General features: G+C 43.4%; 1 protein-coding gene across 1 annotated transcript in view; it reads right to left on the bottom strand.

Annotated features, from left to right (window-relative positions):
• Positions 1-27,199, bottom strand: part of LMTK2 (lemur tyrosine kinase 2) — a 471,403-nt gene that overhangs the window by 381,997 nt on the left and 62,207 nt on the right. Inside the window, exon 2 of the mRNA XM_069645647.1 lies at positions 26,637-26,767. Within this exon, the coding sequence (XP_069501748.1) occupies positions 26,637-26,767 (131 nt within the window). The remainder of the gene's footprint in view (positions 1-26,636; positions 26,768-27,199) is intronic.

The raw sequence follows: 27,199 nt of genomic DNA, 5'->3' as shown, positions 1-27,199 counted from the left end.
GCCAACTGCTGATGCTTTAAGGGACACCCTGAAAAATGGGGTGGGGAGATGGGCGTACTGCACAAGTCGGGAATTACCAAAAAGGTCTCAGATTAACCAGAAACACTATGGGGAATCCCTCGTCTAAGACTGGCATCGACCCTAAAACTAGTGTACATTGAGCGGGTTAACAAAAAGTGCGTGGGGCAGCACAGATTGCTGATTTACAAATGTAATACAAGGGGACATACTGCGGGAAAGCCTCGGATGCTGCATTCGCTCTGATCAGATGCACGTGCAGCCCCTGGCGAGGGATTACACCTTCCTTCAATCTTAACCCGCAGAATACAAGACATCTCAACAGGAAATGTTTGCCTTAGATGCTTCAGTGCCCAAGGATAGACCCCCAAATGTTATGCTCTTAAGACCTTGAAGTATTCAGTGTAAACTTCAGTGTTCAAGTAACATCAAAAGTATGCAATGATCTTTCTGCTTCCACCATCGGGTATGGAAAGACTGCGATTTTAAACTCCTGATTCAAGAGAAACTCTGTAGTAATTTTGTGTAGAAAAAGAAGAGTGAGCGCAGAACAGCACCTCATCAGAGCTCAAGAGGGCTGCCTTAACCTATAGCACATGAAACTCACTAGTCCTCCAGGAAGACAAGAGTTCCAGAAAAGGCCGTTTTGAGGCTAACAAATCTCATAGGGTTTTCTAGAGCAGAGAGGATGTTAAATCCCACACTGGATGGGGTGGTCAAACAGGCTGCAGAAACCTTCTTTGGATTAACCCGTCTCTTGATCAATCAGGGTAGATAAGGGGGAAGATTTGGTTGCTTGATCCATAAACATTTAATAGCCGATAAAGATGTTCATCATGAGTCCCACTGTATACACAAATGAGCAAAGCCCAAAATAAAGATCACATTATCTAAAGAGCTATTAATCTCTTTTTAAATGCACCAGTGGCAAAGACAAGTCCACTTACTGTGATATTGATACCTAGTGAATTAATTCCTAGCAGCCTTGAGGTTGCTCATATCCGGAGAGGATCCCAAGATCTTAAAGATCAACTCTTCAATACCAAGAAGCCAACGACAGGGATTGAGGGAATGGGTGAGACCAGAAGGTCTCCTGAGGCAGAAGGAAGGTCTCTGCAACTTGTGGGGTAGACGAGACAGATTAAGCAGTTCTGAGAACCAGATCCTTTGGGGCCAAACAGGTATAGAAGAATCATACAGGAATGTGACCATTTGGATTTCCATAGCATCTTCAACCTCAGACGCACAAGCAGAAGGAAACTTCTTCTCCCATAGGAACAGATAAGCAATAATTAGGGAGGCTGTGCCGTGACCCATACGTAACATTAGAAAGTGCATTTCTTTTTCTGCTCTGTAGCAAAGAGGTCTAGCCACAGGGTGCGCCAGGATTGAAATATCTGCATGAGAACCGAAAGACTTCCCAAGAGGCTTCCTGTGGTCCAGTCTGCAGAGGGAATGCGCTCAGATATAAGGCAAAACCACCTGATGAATGGCCATGGGATAAACTTTGCTGTCAATAGTCCAATACCAGAGCGCAAATTGCCAACCGGTAAAGCATGCGTGATCAGCTTCCTCCCTACTTATTCACATAGAACACTGCAGTTGCATTTGTTTCCTTGTACGGGAGGAAGCTAGCTTTCAGTTCTAGCTGGTTTCTGTGCTAGAACTTGTGCCGTTCTGTCCAATGATGGTGAACAGAAACGGTTCCCAAGGTAGCCCAGCCATTCCAAGAAATAACAGTCTGACAACAGTGAAATGGAGGTTAGGAGGGTTAGTTCCCAGAAGGGAACTCCTGTCTCAGATGGTGTGACCATAACAATCAGCGTACGTACTTATTCGCAAGTAAGAACTGGTACCAGGATCAATTGGGACCAACTGGCCATAGTTCGTTCAGCAACTTGAGAATACAGCTGGGAATCAGGTTACACAGAGGAGGAATAGACCTGAGGCTGAAACACCATAGCCTTTATGCAAACTAGTATTTCCCTGTCCCAAGAGAAGCTTGCACTGAAGGGTGTGGGTACCATTTTTTAAGTTACTCCCTTTTTGAGCCTAGGTCTTGTGCAATACTGGAGTAGCATGGAATTAAAGTCCCAGGACCTGAAAACACCCCAATCTGTTTCTGGCTAACTTTCCCTTTTGCAGTTGGACTGCAGCACTTTTTTTTTTTAACTCCACCTTAGTTACAGGTGCAACTGTAAAATCAAGAAGGTCAAAATCCAGATATTAAGAAAGATGACAAATGCAGATATAGCGCCCAAGCTCCCTCCGTGTGGTTTGTAATATTTCCTGCAGGGTCCTCCTACATCAGCACCTGGTCTCGATGGAGAAGAGCGATATCCGGGGGGGCGGGGGGGGGAGATGGATGAATGGAGGGGCAGGGCTTCATACTAGGGGGTAGGGATAATTGCCAAATGCTTCACATTAAAGATGATCAAGAAAGTCCATCTAGGAAAGAGCACAATAGGTTTGATAGTGTGAATTCACTGAACAGCTCAGTGTTGTGCTCTGAGAATCGATTGAGAGGTACTAGGCATGGTCTAGTAAAAATGTTTATTGTCCCTACGGGTCGGCCATGTTTTTTTAAGCCTAAGTGGAAACTTTCCTATGGACCTTACCCGAGTTTTCGTCCATTAAACGCACGCGAAAACAAGCACCAGGGAGCCGCCATTTTCTGATAATCCTATCTTTTCCCCGATCGCCCTGGCTGACCTGCTTTTGCGGCACTAAATCAATTCCCCCGCCCCTGAGCCTGTCATCAGCAAACTCGTACCGCCCATTTCCCAACGCCAAAGCACGTCGCGTGTCAACATTCGCTGCGCTTCAGCTAATGACATGTCGCCATGGAAATGGCAGGACGCCTCTCTCCTCAATAAGTATAAACAGACCGTTTCACAACACACAGCAGCCGATTTTCGATTCCATTCCTCTCTGTGTTACTTTGAGTATTCTGTGACTCTGGTCAGCTACCTTCGCCGCTTGTAGCCCGTGCGAACATATACCAGTACCACCGCTATAAATTATTTTAGTTTAACACACAATGGCTACAATAATGCCCTACATGTACGAGCCCGGATATACCGAGGAGGAACTACTGGAAAGGGAAGCACGCAAAAACGATGGGGATTCGGACGGCAGTTGGCAGGACGAATCAACAGATGAAGAGCCTGGGCACATGCAATCGGTGCGAGCTAATGCCAACTGAGGACGAGAACTGCTGCTGCCGAGAAAAGTCGGGATGCCTGGCCTACATTTCGGAAGGCGAGCCACGACCGCAATGCATCACCGAGCTGCCAGACTTCAGGGCAGCCTGCCTTACACGGGCCGTGTTGAGAATAATGATGGTGTTTATGCACGAACTTCGAGCAACTGTTCGTCCTCGTAATCCGAGTAACGAGTAAGTATACTCTGCTTGTCATGCCACTCCTATTTCATGTTCTTCTACTATATCCAAAATTACATCTACATATCATTGTAACGCATGTAAGTCGTTCAATAGTGTGCATTGTCTAGATAGCATTTGTCCTTGTAAAATGCCATTAGTTACAAGAATTGTCATTGACAACAAACGTTTATTAAACTTATCTTGGTCATTTAAAAACAGTTTGTTTCATTCCTTTTCACAGGTGGTACAGGCTGGTGGCCCATCGTTCCTTTACATGGTGGCTTCACGGGAGGCTTGGACACCGCGTCCGAAGAGCGATACTCGCCTGTGCCGTTCGTGCCATTAGAGAAACGTTCCCGAGTGACAGCGGTCAGTACAGGGGATTTTCTCTCGCTGTGCTGCAACCTTACCTATATAATCTTTAAAGTCTTGTATTTTTGTGTCATGAAAATAAGATACAAAATAAAACACCACATATATTTTTAACAACGGTTGTCTCGATTTTTTAAATGAATCAAGTGTGTCTCCATTCAAGGATGGACGTCAGACATCTGTGCTCCGAATGGGTGAGTGTCTGGTTGCTGTGAAGCAGGATGGTCACTATCTATCTAAGCTAACATACTCGATAATGCATGCACTAAAACACACTTGTTCAAAGTCTTTCAGTAGGTTATGTCTCTATAAAAGTCACACATATATCTATACTAACATTTACCATTGGATTATACAGTCTTGACCACTATAATACACCGGTTGAAGTGTGGGTCTGTGCTCACAAGAATCTCCGGTATGTGGCATTTGTTATTGATAAGCAACGATATACTATCATTGATATAAAGGCGATATACTGTATATTGATATAAAGGCGGTTCGCGCCGGTGGATGCCCGCTGGCATGGGGGGCTGTGACGGGCGCAAACGGCCAAGGTGCCAAACTACATGTACACTTCAAAAGGTGTCCCACGCCAAGGGGCCATTGTTCACATGGTCTCAGACCCCGTGTCTCCAGGCAGGTCTCCCCTGAGGCAGGCCGCCCCCCCCTAATACCACGACATACATACGTCATTCATTCACAAACACACCCCAGTTTCTAATACTTTAAAAACCACTCGATATGTCTCATGAGAACATCTTTGTGCTTTGCAAGTCAACTCCTGAACGTGCTACCTGGGAACCACAGATCTCTGCTAATCTGCTCGTCGTCGTGCTATCCGTGAACTTGTGACCGCTTCGAGCATACCCATCAGTGCGCTACCTGTGGCCATCCACCTATTCTCCCGCAACATACTGCTCTGCTTGCTGAATCCAACTGTTTGTTGGTCAAGGTAAGGCCATGTATCCTGGTCATATTTCGCAGATTTTTAAATTTCTATCTATTTGCGAGTAGAGTACCCAATAGTGCTATGTTCATTGGTCTCATTGCTATTGACTTGAGTTTCCATTGCTATGCTATCAATAGATCTATTTATTTTCATCTTTGTCTATTGTCATTGAATTGCATCCTTCGGGGGTCCAGTCTATAATGTAAGCATGTTTCCTTCTCGTGCAAGACAGAACATCCAAGGGATGAGTCACATGTTCAGATTTCAGTCACATCAATTATACATTTCTGCAACTTATGCAAATACTAAGCCGCACATAATGAACTGGTATAGGTCCCGCGACCAAAACAAACCTTGCATTGATCATTGTATGATTCATTTACTTTTGTATCAAATCTTTACTCTTGAAGATTGTATAATAATGTCGATATTTACTTTTCAGATTTATCAACAATGCCTGCCTGTTCGATTAGCGGTTGCCCTTCGAAGACCCATGCGAAATCTGAAGGAACTACAATGCATGTATTCCCGAAAACTGTTGATCGAATAAGAGAATGGGTCAGACATTGCGGATATCCACTGGATGAGCTGGAAAGTAGAGTCCAACAAGTCTTACAGGACAAGAGGGGTGATCGATACCGCATCTGCAGCCGGCACTTTTCCTTGGACATGTACACAACTTCTTGGGTAACAAAGAAGAATAAACGGCGAACGACACGGAAATTGCTCGAAAACGCTATTCCCACTCTATTCGTCCACATTCTGCCACCGGTGAGTTAAGTGTCCGGATTTAGCTTTCGGCCTTGCGGTAGTGTGTAGGTAGCCGAATGGATTAATTGATATTGTAGGTGTTGTATCCCTTGTAATAATTTCGATATTGATATGAGTGTATAGTTTTTTGAATAATGACATTTATCAATATATTCTTTTTCGATTTCATAACCCACAAACACAATGTATATATATATATATATATGGGGACAGGGAACTGTGCTGTATTGAGCATTTTTCAAGTATTCTGTCGGCTTACATGGCTATTTTTAATATTGGCATTTCATTATCACTCATTAATTGACCTTTACAACTTCTTGACTATCCCTTGAATCTGAAGCAAGAACATTCTACATCCTTGACGTGGTCGCAGTTATCAACCACTTCTAGCGCGTATCAGGTAATCTTACTAGGCTAATCCGCTACATACTTGTTTTATGCATGTCAAGTAATAGTTTTATTCTATCGTGTAATTATTTTACCGAATGTTTGGTTACTGCTTTCCAATTGATATACACCTTAGTTATCGTCCACTGGCGTTTGTTTTCAGTTATAATTAGTGTTATCCATACTAATGCAAGTACTGTCTTTCAGGGAGATGCTGAAGCGTCCGCCACATCTACAACATTTCTAGATGTTTTTCAACAGCAGGAGGTATGGATACTGACAGCTCCATCGAGCGTCATCATCAGAGCTGGAATTCTTGTCGTTTGATTGTTCTACACAATGTTTCATTCGTGGTTAGCCGTTGATATGTACCTGTGCTGTCGACCCCAGGTGTGTGTTATGTTTTCACAATTGTAATCCTCACTAATGCAAGTACTATGTTTCAGGCAGTTGGAGCGTCAACCCCTGCACTTGATGCAGAGCCTGACATTCAAGTATACGAATCGGCGCAACAGCTTTCGGAAGTGCGCACTACATTTGCAACATCCATAGATATTCTTCAGCAGCACGAGGTATGGATAATGACAGCTCCATCATGCGTGATCATATAACGTGATTCCATTTGCTATACTTTCTTCCCTATTAACGCAAGTGCTGTGTTTCAGGGAGACGACGAAGCTTCCACTACAATCACAACATCCAATTTAGATGATGCAGATGTAAATAATTCGTTGAAAAGTCGATGAAATGTGATCATATTTAGATTTTCCTTGATTCTTTTGGACAATGCATCATTTGCGGTCATCTCTTTATATGTACCTGTGCGTTCAACCCCAAGTGTGTGTTATGTTTCCAATATTGAAAACCATACTAATCCAAGTACTGTGTTTCAGGGAGACGACGGAGCTTCCACCACAATCACAACATCTCATTTAGATGATGCAGATGTAAAGGAATCGTTGAAATAAGTCGATGAAATGTGATCATATTTGGATTTTCCTTGATTCTTTTGGACAATGCATCATTTGTGGTTATCTCTTTATATGTACCTGTGCCGTCGACCCCAAGTGTGTGTTGCGTTTCCAATATTGAAAAGCATACTAATGCAAGTACTGTGTTTCAGGGAGATTCGGATGCCTCCTCTCCAATACAACCATTCATTGCAGTCCATGCAGAGCCAGAGGTATGGATACTGACAGTTCCATCGAAATAGATCATCACTGGTCGAATACTTGTCGTTTGATTGTTGCACACAATGTTTAAATCGTGTTTGGCTATTGAGATGTACCTGTGTGTTCGTCCTCACGTGTGTTTTATGCTAACAATATTTTGATACATAGTAATGAAAGTACTATGTTTCAGGGAGACGATGGAGCCTCATTCCGTGCTGTCTATGCGGATACAGAAAATATAGTCGTTGCAGCGCAAGAGGAAGGGAGGACATGCGGAAACGAATCGGAGCTACAGCGTGCAGATGCTGAAGGTCGAGTCAAAAAAGTTGCAAAGAAAAAAAAACAAAAAAAAGGTTACAAACAGTTCATAACTTTAAAAAAATGTTTGTGCTGGGGACTATTTTATGTTTTTTTTCCAGTCAATTCTACTACACTCCATCTTGTGTTTAAACTGAACATCCCTTTTCCAATCTCTCCTCCAGTTACCCGTCGGTGTCAGAACTATACACACACAGACAGTGGAGCGAATGAGAGATGTGGCTTGCCAGACCGTGTACACTATGGAGGAACTATTATTTGAGGCGAGGCGTGTTCAGGCTCGAGATGCTCATGTCCAATGGCCAGAACATGAATAAACTGTGTTTGGAGGCTACAGCAAAGTTGCATTGGACCATAGCTACAGTGCGACCGCACCACCACAAGAAGATGTTATTGAATGTATTGAAGATAGCTCTGAAGTAGTTGCAGATCAATTTACACAATCTACACCCGCCAAAATTTTGCCACCAAAAAACCTGTCGACATTGTTGTGTTCCCCCATCAATGTTGAAGTAATAGATGTTGAAATGACAGAGAATGAACCAGCCGCAGCATCCATAGACGCATCAGAACTTGATATCAGCGATATTACTTTCCAATGTGTTGAAATCTCCACAACGTCAAAGGCCGAAACAACGTTGACGCAGGATGACAGTCTAATGAAAGAGCAAATACATTGTATTCGACAGTTTGATGGAAATTATAAGTATGCTGAAATGTGTGCATTCCATTAGAGGGAAAGTATGTGGGAAGCCATTGATTAATGTGACTCGTCAAATAAAAGGCAGTAACGTCAAAATAAATGCCGCCTGTAGATTAAATCATAGGTTCTCATGGTCTGCACAATCGATGCTGGGGAAACTGCCAGCAGGCAATCTACTGTGTGCAGCTGCATCACTTTTTAGTGGCTCCAGTTTTAGAAAGTTAGAGGCTTTCTTTCAGTTTGTGGGACTCCATTTCATTTCTAAAGCGCTGTACTTCACATACCAACGTGATTATCTGTTTCCGGCCATTAGTGATGCTTGGAAAATTGAACAATTGTCTCTAGCAAGTACATTCGAAGGCAAACGATTCAGGCTAGCCGGCGATGGACAGTGCGACAGCCCTGGATTTTCTGCCAAGTACTGCACCTACCACTTTCAGGACATGGATAGTAAGAACATTGCGAGTTCGGTGGTCGTGCAGGTAACACAATGTACATCCTCAGTGGCCATGGAGAAACTAGGTTTTATAAAATCAGTGGAATATCTACAATCGAGGGGAATGCACATCGACCTCAGCCACGGATAGACACGTTTCAATTGCCAGGACAATGAGAGAGCAGTTCCCACATATTAAACATCAATTTGACGTATGGCATCTTGCTAAATCAATCAATAAGAAAATCTCGGCTGCAGGGAAAAAAAAAGGTTTTGAAAGTATTTTGCAGTGGTCACATTCTATCACCAACCATCTTTGGTGGAGCTCAAAAACGTGAGGGGTCAGTGGAAATACTACTTGAAAAATGGCGGTCACTGATGCACCACTGTACCAACGTTCACCGCTGGACAGCAAATGAACATTTCCACCAATGTGAACATGGCCCTTTGTCCCCAGAGGAGGCACGGAAGAAGAAGTGGTTGATTCCATCTTCACCGACACACAAAGCCATTGAGAAGATTGTTTTCGACAAAACTCTATCAAGAGATTTGAGAGGACTGACAGAATTCTGTCACACAGGAGATTTGGAGGCGTTACACAATATGTGCCTAAAGTACAGGCCAAAGCGCTTGCATTTTAGCTTTCAGGGCATGAAACAACGCACTCTTACTAGCGGTCTTGGCCCATAACAGCAATGTCGGACGTGAACAATCTAGGACTAGGGGTAAAGTAAGGATGCCTCGCTACACTAAGGTGTTTTCAAAACGAAGTAAGCAATGGGTGATCAAACCAGTCTATGATGAAATGCAGTTCGACTTTGTGAAAGGCCCTATTGTCGCTGTGTTAGAGAAGCACAGATATGGAATTTTGGACGTTTCTGTGCAGAGCAGTGATCCATTGCCACCGAACATTGCGACTGTGCCATGCCCACCCGAAGCACAGCTGATTGTGAAGTACAAATCCCGGTTTACATAATTGCAATACGATTGTCTTTTTGTAAATAAATGTTATTGTACAGTGTACCTGTAAACCTAACCCCTACCTTCACCATCATGGGTGGCGAACAAGCTGGGTGTCATCTTTGAATTCTCTCTATTCACCTCACATATGTGTATGTATATATTTTTCTCATGTCTCATCTCATGTAAATGTAAATGCTGCGCACTGTTAACGGAGGGGAGGCTTGCATATTGCAAATAATAAAACAAACAAACAATAAATCTCACTTTTAACTCAACTCCTGTGGTACTTTATACTTTCCCTGACCTTCCGCCAAAAATTAAATGTCTCAATTTGGGCTGCAAAGCTCGCAGACAACGGGGACAAAATTGGGGCACTTAGAACGCGCCAGCCAAGCGGGCCGTGGCATTTGGGAGAGAAGCCAGTTCGCATTTGCACATTGAGGCGCACTACATAGACGGATTCTAAACTTCAAGTTCTCACAGATGCCTATACTACGTGATGTTACAAATAAAGAATGCGAAGGACAGCGCCCAGATGAGGCCCACAAGTCGCACTGGAAGTATAAGGGTCTATTGTTTTTTGACCTTGAGACAGGGACCATGCCGAAAGAACTACATTTGAAGGGAGTGCGCAATAACGTAAGACGATAAGGCAGAAAATTCAGAAACTAGACCGAGTTTCAGTTTTAGGTCAGTATACGAAAAATCGTTGTGAAGAGCACGGTCCGTTTTACAGACTGCATTACGAAGAGACACAATGGAAATTTCAAATATAATGTAAGTAAATCTTTACACGCTTTTATACCGGAATGAAGATTTAATGAATGGATGCATGAATAAATGAATGAATGAAGAGCTAGGAAAAGCAAGGAAAACGTGTTCGTATGGGCATGCAGGTCCACTGGTCTCACCGATCTCGGTCCTTGGCACAGCCACTTTTCCCTGCACTGCCTACCTGCACTACGGGACTGTCTCTGTATCCTTCAGCCCCTTCTCCCGGCATTTACCTTGCACTTGCCACCAGCTGGCCCCATTATTTAATTTGTATTCAACTAACCATGTACAGCCCTTCCCCATGCGCGATCAGAAAGACACCTGGCCTAGTAGGATCGTTGTCTGTCTGCCCTTGTTCCCCACCTGCCTCGTCACGCCTAGAAACACTTGAGTATAGGCACGTTACAAATGCCATATCATATATCATATCATTCCTCACGCATGTAGACTGTCGTTTATCATTGTGTGTTGGCCTCGATTTATCTCGTTACTTTTCGCATTGATTTTAGAGACGAACATACTCCATTGAACTATCCTTGCAAGCAAATAGTTTCTGATCGGCCGTAATGAGTAATATTAATGAAGTTCGGCTAGCGAGACTAATTATCATTTTTTTGTTTTCATAACAGTTATTTGATCCCTTTCTGCCACTGCCATCTGTTTGAGACACCGGCGGATGGATTCTTCAGCAGACACCTGCAGCTTCGTGTCAACAACTGGAGCACGATCACCATATTATGGGACGATCGCCAAGGGCCCACATGCCCTTACGCTGTACTAGTGGCTAGAAGCAACATATCAACCTTTAGGCTGGACTAGTGCCTAGTTGATGGAACAGCCTTGCGGTTCACCATGCTTCCAAAGTGATTCTTTTTACGAAAATGAACACCCTGTGTACCATAAAGGAACAGCGCGTGACTCAAGATGAAATGGAACAGTTATTGCGGATACAGATAAAATAAATGGCTTCCGGAGTTCATATGTCAATTGCTGAATATTCTCTAAACATTTAATGTCAAATAAATGTACTTTACCAAATGTACCGTGTTGCTGTTTCATTTTAAAGTAGTTTCATATTCCGAATTGTGGCGCGCTGTGTTGTGAGTTGATCTGTGTTGGTTTTCGGGTTCTGTGTGGAGTCGCGCAGAAGACGACTGGGCGCGTTTGCCTATGCAGCACAGTAACGTCACGGGGAAAGGCGGGGAATATGAATGTTTTGATAATGTCAGGCTCAGGGGCGGGGGAATTGATTTAGTGCTGCAAAAGCAGGTCAGCCAGGGCGATCGGGGAAAAGATAGGATTATCAGAAAATGGCGGCTCCCTGGTGCTCGTTTCGCGTGCGTTTAATGGACGAAAACTCGGGTAAGGTCCATAGGAAAGTTTTCTAAAATCGAGCCACTTAGGCTTAAAAAACATGGCCGACCCGTAGGGACAATAAAAATTTTTACTAGACCATGCCTTTAAGTGCCCCTAATATTCTAGTATGAAAAAAATGGGACACGAAAAGATTCCACACTTTTTAGAGCACCAGAGAGCACACAAGTGGCGATAGTGTGCAATACAAGACCCATTAACATAATATAACTTAATCTCATTTGCTTCTTCACTCCACTGGGCAAAGGTTAAAGCAGCCAAGTGGCAAACTGTTAACAAATTAAGTTTAAGCCTTTGAAGCAGCAGATAATCATCCCTGGTGCACACGCAGACATGGCTGGTGACCATAAACCCAGAGTATATGTGGCATTGTCCAAAGTAACCAAGTGCATTTGTCCAGAATTAGTGAGTTTTTGGGATCCCAGGAGCACGCCAAGTGATTGATTAGATGTGCCCTTCTGTTGCCGTTAGGAGGGTTTTTCAAGGTCTTTATCTGGGATAGGACTTGGAATAGCCAACCTAGGGTTAGCAAGGTGTCTTACAATCCCAGGTGAGCAAAGCCACTCACTGTAGTAGCATGACCAAGCCGCAAGGCTGACCTAAGGAGGAAGGGGGCACTGTTGTGTAGTACAGTTAACACTTCGAAGAACAAATAAGTAAAAGACGCACACATCAAGGCATAAAATAAGCAGTATTGCATCGCAGTTTGCTTTATTTTAACAATGTCACACAATCTGCGAGATGATTTCTACAATGAGGGTTCATGTTTAGTTAAGCCTGTGGTGCAGAGCGCACAGGTGAGGCAAAGGGGGGGGGGGGGCATCCGGGCTGAAAGACATGAACAGAGGTGCCCATGTGCAGAGAGGCCAGAGAACGGAAGAGACAGCTCGAGTCACAGCTCGGCTGCCCAGCCATCGTGGATTCCGTGGGTAAGTACTTGTTCATGAAGAGGCCGGTAGGCTGTGTGATCAGTGCAGGGGGCTGGTCTTAATGTTCTTTGAAGCAGGGATCTCAGTGATTTGTTGCCGTCCCGTGCTTTTAAGAACATTTTAGAACGTCTTATCAAGCTGATTATCAGTGCAGGGCTCACACGGACCCTGCACTGAAAAGAGCCTGAAGGCATATTGCCTTCAAAATGTTCTTTGAAGCATGGTACTACAATCATTTGCTGCAGTCCCGCATTTAAAAAAACATTTAGAAAACCTTGGGCTGTGTTAGTAGTGCGGGGCTCACACTGCCACAGCACTGAAAAAAATCCTGCTATTTTCCCCGCAAATGCATTGCGCGAAATTCCATATGGTCTCATTCAGCCCACAAACCGCCACTAGTGGCAGATGGCATTTTAACACAACACAAATAAATAAAACTGCAGAATCATTACGGATGCAGGAAACTCATCTATTAGAGCTCTATTCAGGCGCTGTCGGGCAAAATACATGCAATCCTCCTAATTTGCATGGGGATTGCACCAAAAAAAATTACTTCACAGAAAAGGACATCGGACTTTGGTACTTGGAGGCACCACGGAAGCGACTTTAGAATGTCATATTTAAGTGAATCACAGAGTTGCCGATAAGAGACAGTAAATGTTCTGCCCAGGATCACACACTTTGGTTGAATGGTGAAACCGGGATGTGGACAATTTAAGCAACTAAGCACATTTTCACAGGTTTAGTTGATATAGATTTATTAAGGTTTCTCTTTGCATTTCATGTGCTTAAATAATACTTTATTTAAAGCAATGCCTTGGAAGCAAAGCACATTACATAATAAACTACCCTTTCATAATTAACTTTACACCATATACACATCATTATAGAAATATATTGAGCAATAAGGATGGCTTTAGTTGTATTCTCCACATCCTTCTTAAGTCACAATAGCATCATGAAGATTAATGCGAGCCTAACCAACCCCGCCTGGGTAAAGCCATAGTCATCATTTCATAAAGCCTGCAGTATTATGTACCCTTCTCAAACCTGATCACTCCCTACCATGTACATTTCTAAAGGGACAAATGTCACTGTTAATAGCCCCCTCCCTCCCATCAGTGCCTAATGGCTCACATTAGCTCATGGACCTTGGGACATTGTCCTAGCAGCGGGACACCTCTCCCGTTTGGAAAGGGTCAGGTGTCCTGCTGCCAGGACAATTACCATGCTGAGCAGGAATTGCTCAGCACGACCTTTCCCATTGGGCACCAGCGTTCAGGTGACGAATGGGTGAGGTGTCCCAGTGACAAAAATCCCAGTCAGGCTCTCAAAAGAGCCTGTAGGGGGCAGTTTGAACCCCTTCCTACCCACCCGCACCCCTGCTCGGTGTGCCACTGCCTGTAGGCATGGGTGCCAAGTTTTGATTTTCGTTACAGGGGCAGAACCTAATTTCGCAATGGGGTCAGAAATTCCCATCCACCTTTATAAAACCCAATTACCAGCAGGCACTGGGGGGAAAAAGCCATAGCATTTATAGACAGGTCTAAACCTATAACAACTCAGCAGCAGTCGCCTAAACTGCTGGGCTGCCTTTGCAGTATTCTGTTTTTGTAATTCCTACTTCCTCCGACAGCTCGGCCACAAACAGTTTGTCCTGTCCACCACCTACCCCCAATCAAGGCTGACCACAATAAGGCAGTCGTCCCCCCTTTGAAGTGAGAAGCACTTGCTAATTTTGCAAGATGCATGTTAACACTTTACTATGCCAGAACCAACAGAAGAGGAGGTGGTCGGAGTGATTCAGAATAGCATGTCAATCAATCCGGATTCTTTATGGTTGCAAAATGACTCCTGCCCTGTTGTTCAAAGAGAACAGAGTGGGGGGCACAAGTGCCCCTCTGCCTTAAGGCATTGCCTTCTTAATCTTCTTTGAAACTTGGGAGTACAGTGATTTGTCTGCACATCGTGCTTCAAACAACATTTACATGGTCATATCCCTGCAGGCAGACTTGCCTACATTTGAAAATCAAAAATCCTGTGATTTCTGCAGCCCGGCTTCTATAATCTCTAAAAAAAATCAGTCCTCGCCTTTCCCTATATTGAAATAGGGGACAAGTACTTAAAATAAGACACAGAATTGGCAAAGGTTAGGCAGGGTGTGCCTGCAGGTTGTATTGTGTTTTTTTTCTCTCTTTCACTCTTTTCACCAAGATCTTAAGATTGGACATTACATTCTAGTTTGATTGTTTCAGGGTGGTTTCTGGGTTTATTATTGCAATTTAAGGATGTTTCGATTACATTTGTAGAAATTATTGTGGGTTTACCCGTTTGTTGGAAAATTTGAATAAACTGGTTAAAAAATATATATATCAAGAGGTTGTGTGTTATCACGTGTCTGGAAATAATATTTCTCCTGCCCGATGATTGGTAGAAGAGATATTCTTCCCAGCCGTTTGCTAATGGTCACCCGGGCACTGAAAACACAACCTATAGTCATGAGGCCTTCTAAATGTCTTTGAAGCACCAGACTGCAGCAGGGCCGGTTGAAGATTGGTCATGGCTCGTGCAGGCCCATTTCAATCTGATGTTTGGGTGCCCCTTAGCCTGGAAGAGAGAAAAAGTCTGCATTCTATAAAAAGAAATTTAAAAAAATGTTTCATAAAGTCTTACAGTTTACAAGAATCTTTAAACCTTAGATAAATCGGAACAAATAAATAAAAATGAAATACAACCAAATACACATTCTAATGAAGACAAAGAAAATACAGCCGAGGAGTTTGGGAGTTTAATACCACAGATTATCACAAGACTGCCAAACTGCGGGGAACTGAAACATTAACTTCCACGGAAAAGCGATTGATCATTCTTTAGCAGCAAGGGTCTATTGTAAAGCCACCTGGCTTAAAAGGCAATAAGGTGATAAACCTTCTAGATACCGAGGAGGCCCAAGGAAGGTGACGGCCTGAAGGACTCCAGCAAATGCAGCTTGTTATGTGTGTAATGTGTGCACAGCAAAGTACGCATTTAAAGTATGGAATATAATGTTGCAATGTCATAAGATTCCTGAAAGCCAACATGGGGACAGTTGCTGGTGGACCCTCCCAGACTTGGGCACCTTTCAACTGAAAAAGGTTTAAAGGACCCGACACCGCTGCTGGAATGCAGTTATTTGCTGCCGTCCCACGCTTCAAAGAGCATTTAGAAGGCATATGCTTGCAGGGTGTGTTCTCAGTGTGGGGATGTGTGCTATAAAAAGGTGTCTGGGAATAATATTTATCCTGCCTGATGATTGGCTGGAGATACACTATTCCCAGCCATTTGCTAAAAGTTGTCCCGCATGGATAACCTGCAGGCATGAGGCGGCCTAAATGTTGTTTGAAGTGGCATGTGATAAATTAATTGTGCTTGCGCTGCATGGTTAAAAAGACCCAGAGATTACTTCTGTAAAACATTGTTAGTTGCAAATGTTGCAATTAACTGTTCATCCCTTTAAAAATAAAGATATAAAAATTGCTATTCATTTAGGTTAGATTGCTAATCAATTTTATTGCCTTGCACATGTAAGTTATATAAGTAACACTACGCTAAGGCACACTTTAAAGTATCATAAGGTAGGTAAACATACTTTGGCACATAGAACTCGCAGTCGGTCACCCACATGGGCTACACACTACATTTAAAGTACTTTAGCATAGAACAGACAGTTAACATCACTTGCTGCCTACTTTGAAAGTGTGCATTATCTCCTAGGTAGGCCCAATAGCATAATACACTTTAGAAGTCCAGCCCCAGACTACCCAAAGTTTCTGAAGCGTTTAGTAGGTCAAAAAGGTTCCAGAGGATGGAGGTGAGTAGTCAGGAGGGCGCACCCAGTACAGGCAGGTACAGTACAAAGTTTCATCAATGCAGGCCATAGGAATCAATAGAACATTGTTACTTTAGAAGTCCAGTTTGAAGAGTAGCAACTACCACCCCTGCGAGTCTTCAGGAGGACCCACAGAAGTACTGACCCAGACACCATCGCCCTGGGTCAGACCCAAATAGCGCTAAGGTAAGCAGGACTGTGTGCCCAGTGCAAATCTTAAGGGGTGGGGGCTAGGTCAATAGATATAAGCAATCTCAGCCCCCAAAACGTGCCAAAAGTTATGAACAGGCACAGGCGATGGCAAATCGCTCAGAGAAACTAGGCTCACCATTGAAGTCATTGGGTAGGGTCACCTGGTTGCAGGTTTGAGGTCAGTAACCCCTGGTCATCGTCGGAAGCCTCTGGTGGTCTCAAACAGTAGGCAGGATACATGTATTCAGTTGCACGACGAAGAAGGGACCCCTTGAGGAGATCTTCACGGATGCAGTTCTGCAGGCAAGTCTTCTGATGGAGGGTAACAGTGGATTTCTAGAGTCCCCGCAGAGCATTGGAGATGACCACATCGAATTCCAGCCGTTTGGGCAGCCGGACATCCATGCAAAATACTGACTAGTTTCGGGCCTTGCAGGTGAAATGCAGCGGTGCATGCCCCAATGGTGGAAAACTGGTGACCAACCTTGAGCAGGACAGGGGACTGGTTGGTCGCACCAGTTTTAGGGAGGAAGGCACCTCGCAGAGGTCTTCCCTGTCCATTACAAGGTTGAGGTGTGGTGGTTTCTACTGGTTACGTCTACCGGTGTCCCTCGCACGTAGTTCTTCCCATCTCTTCTGGTCCAGTGGCTGACTTGTGTTCCTGGGTCCAGTTTGTCTCCTTATATTCAGAAAAGGGTCTGGCCAATGGGGGACAGCCAGCCTTCCAGAATCTTCCCCACAGTCTCCTGGTGGAATGTATGTATTTGGGGGGGGGGGGCGCACACACACACACACACACACACACACACGAACAGGACTTAAAACGACAGGGGGGGCCATTTTGAGTGCATAGTGCTGCAATTGGCAAAAGAAATATCAGTCATAAAAAGGAGGAGACTACTCCTGCACTGAGGCTACCACGGTGAACCCAAAATGACTTTGCAAATAGGGATCCTAGTGGTCCCAAGCAGCATACTGCCTACGGTGGCAATGCTGCCATAGGAAAGCATGAGGCTCAAAAAGACTATGGGGGGAGCTATATTTACTGCACTGGGTCCCCTAAGAGGGGACCAACGAACCCAAAACCAAAGTACATGCAGTAGGTGGTTGAGACAAAAAGGTCTCACTCAAATCTTGAGTCAGAAACATATCCCAGAGTCCAGAAGTAGTGATGGGTGGTTCAGGACAGAGGAACATGTTTGCAAAAGAAATCTCCCTAACAGCTGCCTAGGCAAGAACTGGACTTCCCCTTGAAACAAAGGAGAAGCCTTGAACCATTCATGAGGCAAATGCTGGATCCCAACATGCAATTTCAGTTTATGAACCTTCACATGGACTTGCTTGTGTTTAAGTCAACAGTGAGCAGATGCTTAGAACTTGACTCTAGAGATTGTGCTTGCCCTGGTGATGCAAAGTCAGTGGAACCAAATGCTTTTTATTTTTAGGTAACTTCTATCCCAACCTCAGGAGAACTTGGCTCAACCCTCTTCTGATAAAAGCCTGCATCCAGGCAGTCATTGACACCCTGTTTAGGGATAAAGATATTTCTCTGGTTACCTTTGTGTTGCCGCCTTCTTGGTTAGGGGAAGGCAATGTAGATCAAAGATGGGGCTCGGGAAATGCACCTAAAAACCATGTTTCTCTTGGTGGATAGCTTTCAGTACGTTAAAGCATTTGTTCAAATTAGGCAACAAACTAATCTGATTTGACTATTGCAAGGAATTGGGCATTGTAATCCAGACATTCGAAAAACACAGAGCTACATAATGGATCAATCAAAGGTATTTTTGTTACGTCCCCACAAGCAGTACATTAAGAGGTCTGGCCATATTCATTTTGGTCAATCTATTAACAATTAGGATGATGAGAATGTACAAGTCCTGTTCTTGGCACTACCTTCCCAAGCAACTGGTTGGGTAAGGAGGACTACCACTAGAGCAGTTACGAGGCAAGTTACTCGTTTTGGAGCTTACAAATCAAAAACACCTTAACAAGAGTCAGAAGCCCATACCCTTCCACCAACAATAGGGCGTTGTGCATTTTCAGGGTCCAGGGCAGAGAGGTAAGGCCAATGCTAGATCTACTCTGGCACAGTTATTTGAACATCGACTTTTTTGGCTTTCCGGCATTCTTGTCTAAAGTGTTCGGAAGGCACTGTGAGGGAGAAGGTTAACTTGTGTTTAGTAAAGCAGTCTAGAGCAGCATAAATCCCAAATCAGACCATTTGACTTCCTTTTTAACCAGTCTCATTGGGGAGTGGGAGACAGAAGTGGGAGTAGCAAGTTGGTCTATACAGTAAAGTCAGCATGCCGTTTTGTGCCGACATCGATTCATGCAACAGCATCTCATCTTTAAAAAAATATATATATATATTTTTTAAATTTGAAAAAAAAAACCTGCACACCACCATAGCACAAGCTAATCCAAGTTTGTGGATCATTGAAGAGAACCCTCACAGATAAGGAAGTGTTTTATGTGAGAGATGCAAGAAGAACAGTTCAATGGCAACAGATTTTCCAGGTTTACTAAGACTAGTGTGCAATTGCCACATGGATTCACCAACTAGAGGAGTGGATGCTGCATTCACAGATTCAGAAGATCTCAAGCTCATATGCAAGACTCTTTAGTGGGTGATGTACTCAAACTGTGGTACAAATAGAATGGGTCGGAAGTAGAGTAACTGGTTTCATTAATGGAATCCGTAGTCTTCCACCTCAGCTCCCTGGATCACACTACCTTCACACAGCTTTTGGGGGCATTAAGCACAAACATTCAGAACAATCAGATGTAAAAAAGCTGTGCATCAAATTAAGATTTCAACTTCGACAAGTTATACAAAGTTAAAACCACAGTTAAGGATATAGAAACTCTTGGTTTTCACACAATGGGTCCTGCTGTATTCATTCAAACATGCTGCATTGCATCTACATTTCAGCAGGCAAGAGGCTTCGAACATATAAACACAAAAAGGGATAAGACCAGTATAGTGAAGTTCAATAGGATATTTGAAGATTAACCATTCTAAGATACGTGTTGCTCCGATCCCCACTACAGTGAACAGTAGGTTGATTTACTACAGATGCATTTAATGGCATAAAAAATAAATTAATGTTAAAGAGCCTACTGAAGGTGTGTATGGTGGCTAGACCTTGTGAAATGTTTAGATGCATGTCAATAGAGGGAGATCAGCAACATGTTACCTTGGTGCAATTGGCTGGTTTATCAGCGATTTCTATTTAAAGTCTGCCGGGTTACTCACACAATGGACACCCTAATAAGGTAGACCCAGTGCATGGATATTAGTTAAATAGTGCCAAAGCGGTTTGAATCAGCAGCATAAAATGACAAACAATGCATTACAGGTATTCAAATCCTATTGGGCATTGTTGGTAATGTCATGGAGACAATACAGTGTTGCCGTGTAGGCCCCTTCAGCTGCCTCTGCCTATAGCAGGGGGATGAAAGGAAAGGAAAGTCATGAAGCTACAGGCAGCTTGCATTATGCCTATCTTGCATGCACCCATGGGATAAAGGGGACGCCCATAGCTACCAGTTTTCCAAGCTTCAAGATCCAAAGTTCTAGGTGAGGGAAATCGGCAAACTATGGCCAATGTGCACCATGAGGAGCACAGGAAAACTAACAATGGGTTATGTGTGACCTTAGTAGGGAGAACAGACCAGACAAGTGGCACTTGAGTTCCCAACCATACCGTCACTCCAACAGTTACTCTGGAAATGGAACAAAAAGGGCCAAGAGAGCATGTCCAGGGATGGGAGTTGAAGGGGTGGTAGACATCTGGGCCAATGTGCCAGAGGAGTGGGTGAAGGTACAAGCACGAAATAGCTCTTTATTATTCCAACTAATATGTTTTCCTATGAAAAATTGTACATCCAACAGGGTCTATGCCGTCTTCAGCTGAAAGGAGGAGGTTATACAACATCTGACAGTCTCTTGCCAATAGTGGAACATATTAGATTTTCAATTATGGCCACTTTTGCAACTATTCTCAGTCAGTCTAGTAGCTCATAGTGAACTCAATGACATGGAACAAAACAGAGCCAGACTTTTGCATAATCTTAGAATGGGGACACTGGCCTATGCCGGACAACCAGCTAATCAACTGGGACTTTAGTGAAGTACTTTGATGGCACCACCAATGAAATTGTTCAATAAAGTGCTACAGATCTATATAAGATGAAGTCCTGACTAATCATCAACTCCCAGCTCAACCTGTTTAACCTAGGAAAGTGAAATTTGGAAGGTACATATGTAGGCACCAACAAAAGAAGGATTCTTGGAAATGCATCCCTAAGGGGTGACATTTTTTTATGAGGATACCTAGAACCGAATATGTTAAGACGTGAAAATTGGTATTTAGATTCTTCTTCAAATATAGAGAAACACGTATTTTACAATTTTCTGAAAAAACTAGTTAAGTGGAAAAACGGGGGTGAATTTTATTTGAAGGATACCCATCTCTCACAAACCAAAAGATGTTTTGAAAAGTGAAAATTCATATTTTAAATCTTTATTATAAAGTAAGTTTCCAAACTGCTGCTAAAAATTGCTAACAGAGAATATCCCGTATTTGAGAGCAAAATTGTCATCCCGTCAGGACCTAGGCACAGTGATCAATTCCGTAGCAGAACCTCAAATCCAAAATTTAACTCCACATAAGAAAATGTAATGGAGAAATCTACAGAATGGTTATGTGAGTGTGCCATTTTAACGCCAAAGAACAGCTTTGCTGCCATAATGAATAAGATGCTTATTAACTCTTTCGGAGGAGTCCAAATGGAGTAGAAATATGTAAACTCAGTGGTTCAAAGTGATGACGCAGTCCACAACCTGTTGAGTTCTTGAACACTTTTAAATCCTCCTCGTCCTCCCAAACAAACTTCTTTTCAAAGGTCTGTAATGGCACCAATTTTGCTACGGTGCCAACTGGTTCTGGGGGGGGGGGGGGGGGCGGGGAGGGAGAGTCAGTGTAAATACCACGAATAACACTTATACCTTCAGAATATCCATTTGAATTCAAAAGACTTCCGTTCCCCTTAAGTTTTGTTTTAACATGACCATCAACAAATCTCAGGGGCAGCCTTTAAAGATAGCAGGATTGACGCAAGGGAAGACTTGCTTCTCACATGGGCAGTTTTACCTGGCCTGTTCCAGAGTGAGCTCACCCAACTCTCTGGCAATCCGAGTACCTGAAGGGAGAACCACCATTGTACCAAATCCCAAAATCCACACGAGCGAAGCTGCGGGCAACAGCTAGTAACTTCATATAACGGGAGCATTTAATAATTTCAATAAGGAAAGTAATTACCTTAATTATTTAGAAATTCATTTCAAAAGAAGGGTAATGGGGCCATTTATTGGTGCCTTTAATTCAAACCTATACCTGCCTCTACAGATGTATTTTTTCATAGGTTTGTGGAAAAATCAACTTGCATCCTCCTTTATTCTTTAGCAACGTGCATTGGACATGGGCATCCACTTCTTCCGAATTATCCCATTTATTTATATAGCGCTCCTAACCCAAAAGGTATCTGGGCGCCATGCAATGGCACTATGAATTAAGCTGCCCTGCAATTACGTAAACATTCCTGCTGCAGGCAAATAATTAGCAATGCATCAGCATGCGTTTCTAGTACATGTTTTGAAATGCTAATGGAAACAGACTCCAAAAAGTCTCAATTAGGTAAGGGCATTTATTTTTGACATGTAGACTTCCTGCCTACAAGTCTATTTTTTTTTATTATGGCAAAATATTGAGAACATAAAACGTATTTTGAATACCATGCCATAAACATAATAAAACTGGTACCAAATTTCCATAAATATGTGAAATGTAATGTTTTAGTTTTAACCAAAATCTCCACGTGTTTTACTGTAGTTAATGACGCTTGTGTATTTTATCGATCTGTGATGTTTCTGATCTATTTTATGCACATTTTTATAAACCGTGTGCTTTTCACTATTGTAACCATATACAATCGTACAGTAATCCAGCAACAATGAACACTTTAAGAACCATGACCTGTTTGTCTACAGGAGACATGGCTATGCAAACCATTCATGATGGATGGCTATACTGATTTTTCGATTAGTAAAGCTGCCTGAGGCTGTGTATTGGAGCTCAAGCCCCTTTCAATCTGGCTGAATTTACTCAGGGTCCTCCACACCCGAATTTCCTAGCGGCCATCCTGACAAATCTAGAAAGACCTCCCCACCAATCCTGGTGGCAACACTAAGACCCGCCAGGGGGATCTATTTCATCAGAAATCACGAACACCATGAAGGAAACGCTGAGAGTATGGGTGGTCAAATACCCTAGCACAATGGTGTTCATTAAGGGGTACTTCAATGTTGACTGTGCACAAGCCCAAAGGACAAGACAAGGAGCATGAGCAAGAGATGAGGGGGATGGAGATGGCAGGGGAATAGCGAAGAGCTATGGCCGAGTTTGACCTCGTGCCCATGGAAGTAGGCTCGGGTTTGGAATTGACTACTTGGTCAAATGGTCAGGTCAGTACTCAAATAGGTTTTGTAGTCATTGATCCCCAGGCAGGTAGGCCAACCCTGCTACTGGAGATTAGAGCAACTGAAGCCAGCGACCATGCAATGCTGATCAGGTTCATGAAGCAGCTCACACAAACAGCTAGAGCTATGTTGACCGGCAGGTTGGAGGTTAACCCCCTGGTGGCAATCGCCTACGTTGGTCAGTAAGCAGGATCAAAAACTGAATGTCCAGCTGAGAGGCCACGAAAGGCTGGGGAGTGGGATTCAGATGCAGAACCTGTTAGGGACAATGGTCGGACAAGTTCTGCTGAACAATAAGTCATCTAAACAGGTCTCCACCCAAAGTGACCTCCCTAGATATGGCCGTCGATCTGACCCAGATATTGCAAGAAGAAAGTTAAATCCTGCCCTCTGAATTATAGGTAAAAACATCTCCTATTCTTGGCCTGAAAAGGAGAGAGATTGCCATCCTGAAGAAAAGATACAAAAATTGGATAAAAAGTCACTGGTTCTCGTTAAATGAGGGGTGGGAATTTATAAACAGATTAATCAAGACCAATGACTGCAGAAAATATTGGCACTGGCTAGGGAGTGCTCAGATAAACCCCAACTCAACCAGGGAGTTAGTGGTGCTTACAGAAGTGAAGTATAAAGCAAAACTTCGATGGCCCCTCGTAGCACTCGGCTGAATCCCAGACCTATGGTAAACACCAAGGTTAGTGAATATTTAGAAACAGTCGATATGGAGGTAAAAATCAGACAATTAAAAGCATCCTCCACAGTTGGCCCGGATGGCCTCTCAAACCTGGTACTAAGAGGACGAAGTCTAACTGGCAGAATCCCATAGACTTGGACGAGTTCCATCTTAATCCCAGTCTTCAAAAAGGGCCAGTGTGAGCAACCAGAAAATAACAGGCTAATAGCCATGCTAGATTGCAGTGGAAAAATATTTACCAGCATTTTGCTGGAAATGGTCTATGCCTGGGTGGCGGAAAAGGGACTCCTGCGCTACCACCAAATTGGCTTTAGGAAGGGATGCATCGCAACCCATGCTATTTGGACACTGCTGACGTTAATCTCAAGACACTCAGCTCAAATCTGACATGGCATATGCCTGCTTTGTAGACTTCACAGCCGCTTTCAATAGCGTGCAGAGATACAAGCTATGGGAAATGTTGGAAGAGTGGCAAATTGATCAATCGCTGCCATTAAAGCCCTCTATAGCTTTACGGAGGATAGAATCTGCCTCTCGCAGGATGGGGCGTTAAATACTATACCAACGATGAGGGGTCTGAAGCAGGGGTGTGCGTTGGCCCCCTCCGCTATTTAATCTTTATCCGTCCCTCCTCGCAAGGAAATTGGCCGAAGTGCTGAACTCTCCCCCACGATATGGGAACAAGGATCTCATGTGCGGATGATGTGGCGGTCGTTGCGGGAACTGTCGGGAGTACGCAAGTACTCTTGGTTTAAGACCAACATCAAGAAAACAAAAATTATGGTTTTCGGGAAAGGGGCCCGATCTAGTCAAAGGCAGGAGTGGTCTACTGGGGGTCAAAAAGTGGCAACAACCTTGGAGTACAAGTATTTGGGAATTGTCATTAGGCCCAAATTATCTGGGGCCTGTCTTCTAGAGGATGTAACCCAAAAGGTGTGGAAGAAAGTGCTGGTCAGGGAAATCTATTGACTCGCAAGGAGGGAGATGCCTGGAGGCTAAGATTCTGGCTTATAAGACCTCTATAGTTCCTTCCATGTTGTATGCATTAGACGTCTTCCCATGGAAATGGGTGGCTGCCTTGGGCAGGCTGGAGGGGAAAAATATTACGATCGATGCTAAATCTGCTACCGTCCACCTCGGTATATGCTATTAGACTCAAACCAGGAGTCTCCCTGTTCCTGTCATGGTCATAGGCTTCTAATTTATGGGCCAGGATAAAGTTTGAGCTAGGAGGGCCAGACTCCCTGCTCACACTTTCACTCCTGCACACTTGTCGATACACCAAGAGCAAATGGTTCTCCAATACGGACGCACAGATTATGCATTATCTGGAAGACATTGGGGTGACCCCTGTCCCCACGTCCTGGCTGGAATACAATTTAGCCAAGATCCCGGCCAAAGCAAAAGCTCATGACAGAGCTTGAACTGAGTTACCTTAATACTTTGAGGAAGTTCCGGGAATACACACAGCAGGCCTTTGGATAGGGTGCCCCAAATCGTATTTAATAAAAAAAAAAGACTATGCCCGGGCCAGACGAGATTTATTCTTTCAGTTAGGCTTCAGGCGATCCCGGTATTGCAAAACATAGGAGCCTGGTCGGGGATACCATAGGACAGTAAACTTTGCAGAAAAGTTATTGAATCCGCCCGACATATCCCAACAGTGCCAAGACCTAGAAACGCTATATGAGCGAGCATATGCAAAATGTCAACATTATGCTTCTGAACAGTTCTGGAGCACCCTGTTTGGGGTCGGAATCATTAGTGACCGCTGCTGCCGCCATGCACGTTTGGGAAGTAACTCATGGGAAGCTCATTGCCAGAACTGTACAGTAGAGGGATAACAATAGAATATGGATTTAGAAACTAAGCCTACTGCAGCTGTTAGTGACTCGGATTTAAGTTAGTATTAATTTAAATAATTATGATTGTTTACTGTCCATGATGATTTTTATTGTGCACTAGATGTTGTGCGTTTTACTCTATACAGGTTTTATACTTTTCAGTGTTTTATTTAAAAAAAATGTAATGGTGAGAAAAGGTTGCTTTGCAATCAAATGTACTTTAAACTAATAAAAAAATAAAAAATACTTTTATAATATAATATACTCTGGCAACCAGTATAAAAGCCCACCATACCACATACTCTATACCCAAATCAGCAGCCTTAATTGGAAGTCTACAAACTACCCTCTAGCCCCCAACAAACCCATCAGTTTGGGACAGCAAGACACATGGTGGCTCCCTGCTTAAGGCTCCAATGCAAAGTTAGTGTTGCAAAGCGTTAATTCTTCTCCGGTTCATAAGGAAATGGCATATGAACAGGGGATGTGAGGATACCTAGCGTTGTTAAACATTACAGGTTGGCACAATGATTCTTTGGAAACTGAAACCAAACCAGCGATTCTCCAGAGTCACTAACTCAACTGAACAGTCCAAGTGAGGCAAGTACTGTTGTAGCCCACCCGCACCCCCGTACCATGAGGTGAGGCGTTGCCAGAGAGTGCATTCCAGATCCAACCGTATTTAACTTCCTTGCTCAGTCCTAGACACTGTGGACTGTTCTACTGCACTTTTACTGTAACTAGTGCCTAGATGCAAACATCAAATCAGTACCTTCGAAACCACAACTGTAGCTCTCATCTGAGGAAGTAACAGGCAAAGATCAGAGTTTCTGTTTTCTACTTTATGAAAGCAAAAGCAACATTTTTGATAGGTAGACCATTTTCAGCTGGAGAAAGCAGATTGTCAAATGTATTTGTGGATTTTTAAAGCTCCGAGACTCACCTTAAAGTTGACTTCTGGTTCTTTACAGCAGGATAAGCAATTCACAAGCACAACTAGCAGTACGATGAAAGTACACACAGACAGGGCGACAAATGACAAGGAAACTTCATGGTCCGCATCGATGGGTTCGCCTACAAAAAAAATATAAATGAGTGCTATGTCAAGACAACAGTATAAAAGTGTACAGAAGAGCAGCAACCTTACAGGGCAATGCATATCAAACCTTTTTTATTTACACAAACAATTGCGCAAAGTACATTTTAACCAATTATGTCGTAGTGCACAAAATATCTGCAAGCCCAGCCAAGGATTTTCTGCGCTAGAGTACGTTTAAGTTTTGGCATTTCTCTTTTTATTGGGCACAAACAATGTAGCACGAAATACTACCCGTACAAAAGCCTTACATAGTATGCTAGAAGCAAAACAAGCCCTGGTTAAGGCCAACCCAAAAATGGAATAGTGTTAAGGATTTCAATCAAGCGACATGGTCTCGGCCTAGTATCTAGCGCACAATTGAGATGCTTCTCTCCTTATTTTATGCAGATTCAATTTTGAGATGGTAC

The sequence above is a fragment of the Ambystoma mexicanum genome, chromosome 2p (assembly GCF_040938575.1).
Source record: "Ambystoma mexicanum isolate Mex_15411 chromosome 2p, UKY_AmexF1_1, whole genome shotgun sequence".
NCBI lineage: Eukaryota > Metazoa > Chordata > Amphibia > Caudata > Ambystomatidae > Ambystoma > Ambystoma mexicanum.
This window is presented reverse-complemented; position numbering and strand designations above follow the sequence as displayed.